The 14621-nt window shown below is 36.3% G+C and overlaps 1 protein-coding gene across 3 annotated transcripts in view; it reads right to left on the bottom strand.

Annotated features, from left to right (window-relative positions):
* Positions 1–2040: 2040 nt before the first annotated feature.
* Positions 2041–14621, bottom strand: part of DHX29 (DExH-box helicase 29) — a 50923-nt gene continuing 38342 nt past the window's right edge. The window contains exons 19-27 of one of the 3 annotated variants that reach the window (XM_032280737.1): positions 14046–14174; positions 13880–13955; positions 12895–13119; positions 11220–11356; positions 10674–10767; positions 9508–9810; positions 7556–7687; positions 6309–6405; positions 2041–2333 (exon numbers count right to left, since the gene is read on the bottom strand). In XM_032280737.1, coding sequence (XP_032136628.1) covers positions 2281–2333; positions 6309–6405; positions 7556–7687; positions 9508–9810; positions 10674–10767; positions 11220–11356; positions 12895–13119; positions 13880–13955; positions 14046–14174 — 1246 coding nt within the window. In that variant the 3' untranslated portion in view covers positions 2041–2280. Of the gene's footprint in view, positions 2334–6308; positions 6406–7555; positions 7688–9507; positions 9811–10673; positions 10768–11219; positions 11357–12894; positions 13120–13879; positions 13956–14045; positions 14175–14621 lie in introns of those variants that run through there. The other 2 variants (XR_004269713.1, XM_032280745.1) reach the window with 2 other exon arrangements.

Below are 14621 nucleotides of genomic sequence, written 5' to 3'. Positions count from 1 at the left end.
TCCATAACACCTGTTGACAATACTTATGCTTTCAAAAATCTTCTTCCTTGGCATTCATTAAGATAGCCCTGCTCTTGCCCTTCTCATACCTCATTCGGCATTTATTGAATGCCTATATATGCAAGGCATTGTGTTAGGTATGCATCAGTGAGTGAAACAGTCATGGTGCAGCATATGTTCTAGTGAGAGAAGGAAAGCAAATGGTACAAGCTGAGAAAAGCACTGTGTAATGAGTAAAAGGGGATATGCAACTTGGTAGGGTGGCCTGTGCAGAGGGCTTTAAAGCAGGAAAGTCTAGTAAAGAACCAGAAGCAATGTATTATGGCAGGGAACGCTATGTGTAAATGCTTAGAAACTAAACTTGGCATCTTCTAGGAACTGAAAAGAAGCCTAGGGTGGCTGGAGCACCATGAAACCAAAGTGTGGAGATGAGATTGGAGGACAGCAAGGTCCAGATCAGTTAGAGAGCTTTGGAGGTCATGTTTAGAACTTTAAATTTTAAGAGCAATGGGAAGCCAAGTGACACAGATACCCTTTAAAAATATCATTCTTTTTGGATTAGAGAGGTATAAAAAGGAGGATAAAGCCTAGTTAGGAGATTACTACAATGTAGTAATCTACATTGGTGTAGTGAAAGACAGTGGTGACCTAGGTCTGAGTGGGGGCTGGGGAGATGAAAGAAGCAAGGGACTTTGAAATACAGAGTTCTGCAAGATTTTAATTTCAATGATCTTCTCACCCCTTTGGTGATTATCTCAACTCCCACATCTTTAACTATCATCTCTGTGTGGAAGACTCTAACCCTATGACCCTACCTGAGTCACAGGGTTAGGAATCACTGTTTCACACTTCAAAGGAATAATGATTATGAGTCATAGGGTTATGAGTCACTGTTTCACACTTCAAAGGAATAATGATTACATTTCAGAAACCTAAATAGTTCTGGAGCCATAATGCCTCTGTTACTTACAATCAGTGTGATCTCAGACATGTTATTTCACTTCTCTGTGCCTCGGTTTCCTCATTTGTAAAATACAAATAGTAGGTTAATGCAGTACCTACCTCATAAGTTGTCTATAAATGAGTTAATAGACAACACAGTTTGGGGTACTAGCCTCCATTTGTCCCAAGAGGAAATGCCTTCAACACCCAATCTAGCTCTTTCTCCTGACATACCCATTTCTGTAAATGGCTCTAGAGATCCCAAATCACAGTGACATTTGACTCCTTGTTCTCAATTCCCTTGCTACACTGCAAGTAGAAACCTAAAATTAGAGACTGCTACTAAGTACTGTTTTTACTTCCATCTGCATATAAAAGTTATAGTTTTGTTTGTTCATCAAAAAACATTAAAATATATAGTTGTTATGAGGGCTAAGCAGTTATACTAGGTTCCTATTCTAATCTTTTGAACTTCAGATGCAATTTTTGCCTTTTAATCTAAAAGGGATTATATCTGAAGTTTATCAACAATCTGTTGATAAATGCAGAGAAATCTCTCTAATAAAAATAGAATTTCAAAAGCAAACAAATAGTAAGCAAAACAAATAGGACCAATGAAAAATATCTAAGCACACTTTACTATCTCAAAGTTACTGACCTTACCAGTTCAATTGTATATACAAAAAGGGTTCAGGGGCAGTGATATCACAGCTGTAGCTTGAGGAAAACAGTGCAAGCTATCCGTCCCAAGGCTGACCGGAGTATTAGTTAATTCTGCCTGTCTTCCAGAACTACACGTTTATGCTTTTTGAAAGTTACTGAAATAGGTGGCATCCATTAATAGTGCACTTATTTAGGTTCTGAAATTGAGTATCAAATATTAAATAATTGACTTCTGAAGTTGTTCCTTTTCATGGAAATTTAATTATAATTGGTTTTGGAGATTATTTTCCCTTCTGGGTCTATAGGGTTTAAATTCTGCAGACATCAAGAACTGACAGAGGATGGGGCAGCTACACAGAGAATCACAACATTAAGCTACAGATAACCACAGGCACAGGCCTTGCCCTTAAGGCATACAACGATGCACAAAACATGGATGATACCAAAGAATTTATTGTAAATGTAGTGGCAAATACACTGAGAATAATCATCATTAAAAAGGAACTAGAAAATTACACGTTTAAAGTATGTGCTTTTTTCCCACCACCTTTAAGTTAATGGCTAGTACCAACATTTTTAAGTAATGAAATACTTAATGTGATGGTCCATTTTCAGATAATTTCATGACTCTATCTTCACCTTAATTTTTAAAGCGGTTGACCATGAATTTCAGTTTCAGTTATTCTCTGTTTTTATCAATTCCGTAATGATCTGCAGAATCTTGTCATCTGAGTGGAAGAAAAAAAATGCCACAAATAAATGCAACATTGTCTAATTTTCCAGTGTATACACATGTAAACAAGAGGTATACATCACTAGAAGATTTTTTTTACATTAGAATACAGAATTAACACCAGTAATATTGTCTATAAAATGTTTTTTGCCTCACATAGATTTTAATTATTGCTGTAGGTTATGTTATACCTACTTTGACAAAAGTTAACATTTTGAAAAAAGATAACATTTGTATAGGCAAAAGCCCAAAGAGGTAATATGATGTGAACTGTTACTTCTTTATAAGGGATTATAAATTTTATTCTATAAAAATTCGTAGAAGGAAATAAGTTTCTCAGCTTTAACTTGGCTGAAATATACTGAAAGCTCTACTGACTCTTCAGTGTTCCTCAGAGTATAGCAGAATTTCCAAAGTATGAGCAAGGAAGAAAGAACTGTTACCAGTTTCTCCATGTTTAGTCCAAAGGAAACAAAAAATTCTAACAGGGAAGTGCTCTTGGAGAGGTGTCAATGGGGAAGTGACAGACCTCTCTATACAACAAAGAAATCGAATACCAGTTATTTGACAAAGAGAGCAACAGAGGCTGCATTATTTGCTAAAGGGGTTTTGTTAACAACTGCTTTTACTTAATCATTACTCTGAAACTGTGACTTCCTAGGAGCCTCATAACCACTCTTTAGATAGTTGTAATTATCCGGGCTGCAAAACTGAAATTCTACATTTACATTAGATACTCAGAGAATGCGCTAGCTTTCAATGGTTGCAATGGTTACAGTGGCATTAGAAACAATAACGAGGGAGGGGAAAAAAGAGGTCACCTGTGAAACTGGAACAATGGCAGGTCTAGAAACAACGTTTTTATTTTTTAAGAGATGGGGTCTAGGCCGGGCACGGTGGCTCACGCCTGCAATCCTAGCACTTTGGAAGGCTGAGGTGGGTGGATCACGAGGTCAGGAGTTCGAGACCAGTCTGGTCAACATAGTGAAACCCTGTCTCTACTAAAAATACAAAAAATTAGCTGGGTGTGGTGGTGTGCACCTGCAATCCCAGCTGCTCAGGAGGCTGAGGCAGGAGAATCGAATGAACTTGGGAGGTGGAGGTTGCAGTGAGCTGAGATCACACCACTGTCACTCCAGTGGGGTGACAGTGTGAGATTCCATCTCAGAAAAAAAAAAAGAAAGAGAGAGAGATGGGATTTCACTCTCGCCTAGGCTGGAGTGCAGTGGTGTGATCACAGCTCACTGCAGCTCTGAACTCCTGGGATCAAGCCATCTTCCCATCTCAGCCCTCTGAATAGCTGGGATTACAGGCGCAAGCCACTGTACCTGGCTCCAAGAACTATGATTTTTTAAACTGAGGAAAACAGAGTAAATAAAGTATACGAGTAAGTTCAGTTACTTCTTTTTCAAATGTTTGGCATTCTATCACAACTTTTCATTGTAAATCCAAGAGAGGGCACTAACATATTTCATGCTTCCTCCCAAGTCAAAGGTAAACATTATGCCCAATGGTAAGTTCTGCTCTCTTTTATGGTAAAGGGAAACACTGATATCATTCCAAAAGTTCATTTTGCTTAAAAGTTGAGGTTCAATATATACTTTATGAAATGTAATTATTTCTAATGACACAGTTGTAATGCACAAAGCTCCCTGAGAAAAGAGCCCACATGTCTTAATATGTTAAGACTTACCTGTTTCCAGCAATACAGGAAAATTAATACATTTTAATGCTTATGCATTCACATTTAGTTATACAAATAAACACAGAGTATGAGGCTTTATGGTAGCAGAACTAGATGAATAGCTCACCCAACTTGCTTGACTGTTGAGAATAAACTGGGGATACTTTGTTCAGTACAATCATACTGAAGTCACCGATCAATTCTTAACATTAAAAGGACAACCAAATTTAAGTGTTCCCTGATGTGATGCAATGGGAAGAATACGGCACCAATTAGAAAGTATTGGTTTCCTCAAAACTTGATTCTAATCACACCTCCAAATACAACTACCAGTTTATAGGAAATATAGGAAATAGAGTACATGTTAGATCACGAGTATGCAACTAACGAAACCCCAAATGTGGGACATTCTACCAGAAAAACAACCCAGTTTATTAAAAATAATTAACTGCATTTAAAAAGCGGATAGTCTTAGAGGGGAAGTGTTAAAGAATAAAAGAATTTAAAAATAATACAGCCACAGGCCTCTCCCATAGAGATCAGTGTGTCTAGGGTAGGTCTTTAGACCCTGTATTCTTTGCAACTGCCAGGATGATTTTGGTGATTTGGCAAGTTTGAGAAACACTGCACTGGGCAAACTGCAAACTCAGGGGTTCATTTCAGATTTATCTCTTATTTTTTGATATGAAGTCTTGCTCTGTCACCCAGAATGGAGTGTAGATACTCGCCCTAGCCTCCCAAGTAGCTGAGACAGCAGGCGCATGCCACCAGGCCTGGCTAATTTTTTTTTAAGTTGTTTGTAGAGATGGCGTCTCCCTACGTTACCCAGGCTGGTCTTGAACTCCTGGCCTCAAGTGATCCTCCTGCCTCAGCCTCCCAAAGTGGTGGGCTTACAGGCAGAGTCACCATGCCCGGCTCATTTCAGATTTCTGTTGAAGGAGAATGTGCTTATTTTATACAGAGAAACAGCTCTGCATTTGAAACAAACACATGGTGGAAAAACCATGCTGAAATAAACCTGACAGAAAGTCCCTAAATCATACACACACATACACAAATATATATATGGGTGTGTGTATATATACATATATTTCTTAGAGATAGAGATATGTTGTCCAGGCTGGACTTTTAACTCCCGGGGCAAGCAACCTTCCCACCTCAGCCTTCCAGGTAGCTGGGACTACAGGCATAGGCCACCATGCTTGGCTTATTAGTTTTTTTTCATAATAGCTATGTCACCAGTTTACTAAAATGCCAATAAGTAACAAAGTTTACTATGCTCAGTTTTATTAACCTTTTTTTCTATGAAATGGCTAGAAGTTTAGAAATGAAGTTTAACAGAGACAGGAGTAAACTAAACCTTAGAAGGGTAATTAGGTTGTGAATAATCACTAATTGAGGTTGATGGAATTCAGCATAAAATAGATAGAATCTTTAAGATTTCAGTACGCTGGCTGGGTGCAGTGGCTCACGCCTGTAATCCCAGCACTTTGGGAGGCTGAGGCCAGTGGATCATGAGGTCAAGAGATCGAGACCATCCTGGCCAATATGGTGGAATCCCATCTCTATGAAAAATGCAAAAAATTAGCCGGGCGTGGTGGCACATGCCTGTAATCCCAGCCACCTGAAAGGCTGAGGCAGGAGAATCTCTTGAACCCAGGAGGCAGAGGTTGTGGTGAGCCGAGAATGCACCATTGCACTCCAGCCTGGGCAACAAGAGTGAAACTCTGTCTCAAAAAAAACCAAAACCAAAAACAAAAAAAGATTTCAGTGTGCTTTAGTATATTCCAATGTTACAAAAAAAAAAAAAAAAATAATGATTTGTAGAATATTTCAGATTTTCTCTTAGAAGGTCTTTTTTTTTTGAGACAGAGTTTCACTTTTGTGTCCTAGGCTGGAGTGCAATGGCATAATCTCAGCTTACTGTAACCTCTGCCTCCCAGGTTCAAGCAATTCTCCTGCCCTAGCCACCTGGGCAGCTGGGATTACAGGTGCCTGCCACCATGCCCAGCTGATTTTTTAAATACATCTAGTAGAGACAGGGTTTCACCATGTTGGCCAGGCTGGTCTTGAACTCCTGACCTCAGATGATCTGCCCGCATTGGCCTCCCAAAGTACTAGTATTATAGGCATGAGCCACCATGCCCGGCCTCTTAGAAAGTTTTTCCACGCATTAATACATAGGTATGTGTACCTATGTATGTATGAGTATATGCATGTGTATATATATGTACCTATATATGTATGTGTATACTGTCTTTCACTTACAGTAAAGCAAACACTTACTTTCAAGGGACATCTTTGGATTTTCCAGCTTTTTTCTTAAAACAGAATCAATAAGAACTCTCAGCTGCTTGAAAATGACAGCTATCTTTACAGGGGCCTATTAAGAGGAGATGAAAAAATAGACAAAATCAATCCAGCGGAGTGTGCATATGTTTAAGTAAATCAAGGTAAGCATATATACCTTACAATCTGCCTTAGCACATCTTGCTTTTAATGGAAAACACAATGGGAAAAATACAGACAAATTATTTCTGGAGCTAAGCATGCAAACCTCTCAGTTTCCTTATTAAGTCTGATAATTCTTCCCAAAATAAGGCAACTATTACTCCAATAATTGTTTTCTTCTCTTTTTATATCAACTCTGTGGAACTTAAGACTACAGTTTTGGGGAGGGAAATTTTTTTAAACAGCTTTATTGAGATATAACTTACCATAAAAACTCACTCATTTTCACTAATTTCAATAGGTTTTAGTAAATTTATAGAGTTGTGCAACCATCACAATCCAGTTATAAAACATTTCCACCTCCCCAGCTTCTTTGTACAAACGCATATAATTGTTAGCTGCATTTAAAATTCACCTCTCCATTCCTAGACAAACAGCTATCATAGAATAACCTAACAGAATGTAATAAGTTTGCTTCGTTTAAGCTGGTCAATCTTGATGAGAGTACAGAGAAACAGATAAAACTTATTGCCAGAAATAAGCATGGTTGCTCTAATTTTTCCAGAGAAGAGTTCAACAGTATGAATTATAAACTATGAATCTGTTTGGTCTTTTATTCCTTTTTATTCCACAATATAGTGGAATGAGAATAAATTTGGGTATCAAATAGTCCTATATTTGAATCTTGCTGTCAATAACAATCCATGTAAATCTTGGGAAAATTATTTAATTTCTCACTGTGTTTGAGTCTTTATTTATATAAAAGAAACCATAGAAATTATCTAACAAGGTTGTTAGGATATTAATTAGGGAAAATCCATATAAAGTTAACTATTGAAGTACCCAACACATAGAAAGCTAGAATTGTTGTTAGTAATAAATAGAATTTGTAATAGCAATATAATTTGATTTTCAAATTTATAGATTTAAAACCACAGAGGCAAGATAAAATAAGGAATTCTTCTACTTTAACTCATATTTTAGGAAGAAATTATGCGAACTCCAATAAAATTTTAAAAAGTGTACCTCAACAGTACTGGAAGTTGAAAAATTTTAATAATAAAATCAGTTGTACTATGTACCTGAAAATAGATCCAGCCATCAATAGAAAGAAGACGTTCTCGGTGTTGAACTTCTATATCACCACCAAAAAGTAAAACTGGAAAAGGGGTTATTAGGGTAGTTTCTCTCAAATACACTCTGGCATACCTTATCTAGATGGGAAAAAAGGGAGGAATAACTTCAAAATACAGAAATGGAAGTCATTTATCTTTTTCAAGTAAGCATTTTTTCTACAATTTGTTTAACGCTACGTTTTAAGCCAAGAGTTTTTGCAAAGCCATATTTTCATTTTCTCATGTGCATAATTTATCAATTTTATAATAATTACTGTTACCACCTATGTATTTATGCTATGAAAAGGCATTTTAAATATTATTTCTAAGGCTGAGTTATATACTTTGAACATAAAGGAAACTAGGTACAAGCAATTTTATAATGCTAATGATCTTGAATAATTAATGTTAAAATTATGATTAATTTTCAGTTTCTGGTTCCTAGACCAATGTTCAGCTATGGGTGCCAATCAGTAATTTCTCATGTTTTGCATTTAAGTTTGATAAATGTTGAGAGTTATTCAAACCAGTGATTGAAATAACGGATCTTTGTTACTTTAAAGGTCAAGAAACAAAATGGAGGCACTCTTTGTAAAGGGAGAAGAAATACGTTTCAATTTCTTATGTTCCCTTTTCTTCTCATACTGCCTAAAAAATGTGTGACTATAAGATAGGTAACAAAAATCCAAAATATGAAGAGAAAATGCCAACTTAACCTCCACAGTATGTTAAAAAATAAGAAAATGGAGTGGTCAGAGAGGATGTGGAGAAACAGGAACACTTTTATACTGTTGGTAGGAGCGTAAATTAGTTCAACCAATGTGGAAGACAGTGTGGTGCTTCCTCAAGGACCTAGAAATAGAAATTCCATTTGACCCAGCAATCCCATTACTGGGTATAATCCCAAAGGATTATAAATCATTCTATTATAAAGACACATGCGCACTTATGTTCATAGCGGCACTGTTTACAATAGCAAAGACCTGGAACCAAACCAAATGCCCACTGACAATAGACTGGACAAGGAAAATGTGGCACATATACACCATGGAATACTATGCAGCCATAAAAATGATGAGTTTGTGTCCTTTGTAGGGACATGGATGAATCTAGAAACCATAATTCTCAGCAAACTGACACAAGAACAGAAAATCAAACACTGAATGTTCTCACTCACAGGCAGGTGTTGAACAATGAGAACACAGGGAGGGGAGCATCATGCACTGGGGTCTGTTGGGAGGGTGCCAAGGGAAGGACAGCTTGCGGGGAGGGATAACATGGGGAGAAATGCCAGATGTAGGTGATGGAGGCAGCAAACTACATTGCCATGTTGGGTACAGCTATGCAACAATCCTGCATGATCTGCACATGTACCCCAGAACCTAAAGTACAATTAAAAAAAAAAAAAAAAAAGAAAATGCAGTGGTCATGCAGCTCCAACTCAAAAGGTTGACTGTTTGTTTTCATTGTAATCTATAAATATTTGCTATTAAATAATCTTAGGTGATACTGTGACCAAAACTGTTGCAAATCATCCACAGTTCTAATACACCATCCAACATCCCTTTAAATGGGAACAGCACATACAACTTGTCTTTTATTCCCTTCTGAGACATCACCTTTTAATGAAATACTCAGGGACTGATACATTATTAAGCAACATCGATTTGCTATTACTGTCTTTACTCCAAGTAAAAGAGATGATAGGCAGAATAGAAACCTTACTATTTTTTTTTTTGGAAGCGAAAATAGCACTCTTTTGTTTGAGAAGCTATGTGCATCTTGATTTCAAATATTAACAAAAACGAATAGCTTCAATTTGAGAAGCAAATAAAATACCTGTTAGGGCATCCTAACTTGTTATGAATGACTTCTAGAATAATGCTCTGAATACTAGAATTTAAGCATGAGTACTTTACCTTCTCCTGGTATAAGAGCCATCCATGAGTTTGCAAATCTCGATTTACTGAGGATGGATGTACTTGTGCTTTGCCTTGGGCTGTCTCCACAATGCAGGCCAGTTTTTCTGTAACATCCACTGACTTTGTATAGATTATTTTCCCCACATTGTCATACAGTCCAGCCACCAGTACAGCTTTAAGAAGGGCAATTTCTTGGAAAGAGAGGGTCTGTGAGGCTCTGTTTCCTTCCCAGCTGGTAGAAGTTGTGGAAGATGAAAATCCTGCTGCCTTAACCAACTTTATTAACTCCTGCTTTACATCCTAGATTGGTTTATGTTAAAAACAGAAATAATCAAAGGTGATTAGAGAAATTTCCAAATAACATTGTAATTTATATTACTGTTTCCTATAAAAATTGACAGGATACTAATGATTATTTAGCTAACTATAGCCCAAATTACCTTAGGGAAGAAAAAAAAAGATACTGGAAAGTCAAGAATTAAAATCAGCTATTCACCCCACCCTAAGACTTTAGATGTCTCAAAACATATGAATGTCTAAAATTTGAGCTCAAGAAAAATGTGTCTGAACACATTTTTATTCACAACATCTACTTCCACAGTAGCTCTCCTTTTTCTCTGGAGATTTTTACTCAATGAGGATGGTCAACACTGAGAAATAATTGACAGAGAAATCTTGATCCTAGACTGCAAAGTACCTTCTTCATTTGTCTCTGGAACTTGAACTACTGGGCTCAAGCAATCCTCCCACCCTGGCCTTCTGAGAAGCTGGGACTACAGGCATGTGCTATCATGCTCACTTAATGTTTTTATTTTTGGTAGAGATGGGGTCTCACTATGTTGCCCAGGCTGGTCTCAAACACTTGGCCTGAAGCCATCTTCCTGCTTCGCCTCTCAAAGCACTGGGATTATAGGCATTAGCCACTCTTTTTAATCATTTCTTGAACATATTATGATTATTAAATATTATTTTAAATCACTGTATAATACATACAAGTGACTTGCTGGAAGAAACAAGCAAGTACAATCACAAACATACTAACTCAATAAATGTTTATTAAACCCTTACTATGTGTCAAGTATTTTTCTAGGCATTCTTTTTTCCAAAATAAACTTATTATAGTTATCCATGACTCTGAGTGAAAGACCTATGTTAAGAATTACCTCTAGGGTTAACAGTGATGTTCTATTAAGAAAGTTCCTCCGGCAATATGTGATTTCAGAACGATAGCCTCCTTCTTGTCTTGCTTTCTTCCATCTAGATAAATAAAATGTCAATTAATGAATAAAGTTCACCATGTTCTCTTTCCAAACTCTTTTTCTGAGTCAGTAACCAAAGTAAGATTTAATTAAATTATAATTTAAAAAGAGGTGGGATCTTGCTTGTTGTAGCAACCACCAACTGTATATAAGAATATTAACATTAACAGATCTGTTAACAGTATTAATAGATATTTTCTGTTTAACAGTAAATTATTAAATTACTTCAAATGAGTTAATATACATATGACACCAAATATATTATTTTTAAGTTTTAGGAAGGATTATAAAGCACATGAATCTCTAATATAATTATACCTTGACAGATGAAATAACTAAAAATAAATTTAAACCAGAGAAGTACAGTTATAATGAGTCAAAGGTAATGTTTTGTAAAGTAAATAACCTCAGGTAATTGGCTTATTGATAACAGCCAGATTATGTTTTTACCCTAGATATGCATTGTAGATCGTCAGGTGGTCTGAATCCGCCACAGCCAAAGCTGATTTTGCAAGATCTGCTTCATCTTTTCGACCAATTGGTGTGGTAAAAGGAGACTTCTCTGTCATAACTGCAGCTAGTGTTGCCTATCCATAAATGACAAAACAATTTATCATTAAAGAACTATCCAATGAAAGTTAACTTATAAAAGAAAGCCAATCATAAAACAATAATACTTTAAGTTGCCCTTTTCAATACTTTTATCATGTTTTACTTTAGCTAACTGTATTTTCATTTTAAATAGTTATTTTTTGTTTCATTTTAAGGAATTTCAAAAATATATCCCTTTACTTTTATGCCCTTTCTGTGAGGTAAGGAGGTAATTATCACCAGAATCAGATAAAAAAAACTGAACATTTGTATAAATAATTTATAGTCTGTCATACAGTTAGAGGCAATCTTGGAATCATAACTCAGTTATCTTGACTCCAAGACTCCTGAATTTCCACTCTTAGTCTGCAATGATCTTTAAAAATAATCTGGACTACATAACAATCCATTTGTTGTTGTAGGTTTTCAGATAAACTACCATGGGTATTTAATTCTGATAAATATCTATTTTGAATACTAAAGAGAGACTAGAGTAGTAAGTCATATTTTCTTCATTCTGTTTTTATTTTTGGATTTTTTAGAGACAGGATCTTGTTCTGTTGCTTAGGCTGGGGTGCAGTGGCAATCATTAGCTCACTGCCCCCTCCTACATCCTAGGCTCTAGCAATCCTCCTACCTCAGCCTCCTGAATAGCTGGGTCTAGAGGGGTGCATCACCATGGCTGGCTAATTTTTTTTATCTTAAATTTTGCAGAATCAAGATCTCACTAAGTTGCCCAGGCTTCCATTCCGTTTTTAAATAGCCTTTATTGGTAATCCCAGAAAAGGGCATCGCTTGATAAAGTTGCAAAGTTGGAATGGCACAGCAAGCATATGTGCCCAGAGACTCAGACAGATGCACAGAATTTGTTAATTCTGAGATAATTTGAGAAAAGAGAACTTGCTAATTATTGGCTCAGAGAACCCAAAAAAGGGAAGAAAAAAGTTTTTGATTTTACTTTTCAAAGTCGGTAGTATTCAAAGCTTCCTAAAAATCATCCACTATATATTCCATTAAATATTTCAAGTGGGTCGAAGACAAAAGTTTAGACAAGCCAAAATCATTCATAAAATAGTAACTACAGTACACTTAAGTAAATGGATGAACAGATTTTCAAGTATATAAATATAAAAAGTTAAATATTATATTTAAAAATTCTTATCCAACCTGGCCAACATGGAGAAACCCCATCTCTATTAAAAATGCAAAAATTAGCCAGGTGTGGTGGCACGCACCTGTAATACCAGCTACTTGGGAGGCTGAGGCATCAATCCCTTGAACCCAGGAGGTGGAGGTTGCAGTGAGCCTAGATTGCGTCACTGCACTCCAGCCTGGGCAACAGTGCCAGATCCTGTCTCAAAAAAAAAAAAAAAAAAAAAAATTCTTATCAAGCATTCAGGCCCTCTGGGTTTTAATGTTAGCATAGACATTCTATTTAGTTAAAAAAAATTTTAATTAAAAATAGTTTCCAAACTTGTAATTTCCTAGTCAAAGGATATTTAAAGTAAAGAAGCAGCAGCATTGTTTGATTTACCACTGGGTCAAGGCAGCCAAATATGGCACCAAAAATAAGCATCTTGCCAATCTTGACATTCACAGGTAAAGCTGCAAGGTGTTGGCCCAACGGAGTCAGTTTAGGCTCATTTAGTTCACAGGCTCCAATTCTTCGGAGCAAATTCATTGCATTGCTGATCACTTGGAGCTGAGGAGGATCTAAGGCTTTGGAGAGGAAATCTTCAGGAGAACCAAGATTACATTTCTGCAGATTAAAAATAATAAAATTGGTATGAAATCAAAGAATTAACACTACCCAATGAGATGGTATTGGAACTAATCTGACTTCAGTAAAATTTTGAGCAAAGAGGGTAAGTAGGGCTATCCTGTTATTTTTCTTATAATGGGGGTCAGAGGAGTGGCGGGGAAGACTGTATGAGTGCATGTGTGTGTTTGGGTGGGGAAGGAATAAGTATTAGGTTTTCCAGTCTACATTTTTAGTTTCTTCATTCCTGATTTTGACAGAGTCAAAAATCTAAGAACTGAAGGATATTATAGATCTTTCATTCTAAGAAGACCTTCATCTAGGTCAGGGTTTCTCAGTCTCAGTACTACTGATATTTTGGCCTGAATGATTCTTTGTTTCAGGGAGTTGCCCTGTATACTGTCAGATGTTTAGCAGCATCCCAGATCTTTACCTACTAGATACCATTTACCCTCCCTGTCCAACTATGACAACCAAAAATATCTCCTGACATTGCCCAATGTCCTCTGGTAGGCAACGGTGCCCCTAGTTGAGAACTATTAGTCTAGGTTATGAAGCTGTATTTTCATCTATAAAGTTTAAGTGTCTGGCAAAATCAAAACACAGTGGATTTACTTAGATGGATATGGGCATATATTAAGGAAGATTTAAAACGTTGAAAATCTAAAGCAATATAAGGTAAGGTAAGTTTAGGTGTTCATTTTTTTCTTTTCTAGAAAGGGGTGAAGAACAAAATCCATCCAAGTTCCCTTGAGATTACCATAATATGGAGGCATAATTCCTCCAAAGGTACACGTAAGATTTCAGGAACAGAATAATCCATAAAGCCTTCAAATCTGAAAAATAAAGTAATAAAAAATACATATTATCAGAAATGTCACAGAGTACTAGCTTATATGTTTTACATTTCCAATGCTATGCCATACCTTTCTCTTGTGTACATTCGGAAGCAGAAGCCATCTCTGACCCGCCCGGCTCTTCCCTGGCGCTGTAAAGCACTGGCTTTACTGACAAACGTCTCGACCAAAGAACTCATCTGACTGCTTTCATGGTACCTAAAGAAATGTTTTAGGAGAGAATATGTAGATAATTGACTTAAGTCAAAATTGGAAAAGCTGGATTTGACTCTTACAATTAAGTTAAACATAGGCTTAAAAAGTCCATTATTATGGACCAATAGTTCTTAAATTATGCTTCATATTTAAATAATTTCGTAAACATTGCATATAAATCTCATACTACAAATTAAAAGTCTGGCAAAAGAAAAACAAATTGTTTAACTTATCCTTTCTCATACTAATCTGATCATAGAATCTTTCTTAAATTTAGTAGAATACTTATTAATTATACAATGAGAATTCTTTGAAATATTTTGAGAAGTGTTACTGTGAACATTACAATTCAACATACCTTTTACGATACAGTTAAACCCTGAAAACATTTTCTCTGAAGGTATAATTCAAAGAATCAAAAATCTACTTTCTATTGAGTAGTGATACTCT

Source organism: Sapajus apella, unplaced genomic scaffold (assembly GCF_009761245.1).
Source record: "Sapajus apella isolate SASKATOON/1434 unplaced genomic scaffold, GSC_monkey_1.0 scaffold1, whole genome shotgun sequence".
Taxonomy (NCBI): Eukaryota; Metazoa; Chordata; class Mammalia; order Primates; family Cebidae; genus Sapajus; species Sapajus apella.
The sequence above is the reverse complement of the archived record's forward strand: the minus strand, read 5'-3'. Positions and strand labels throughout refer to the sequence as shown.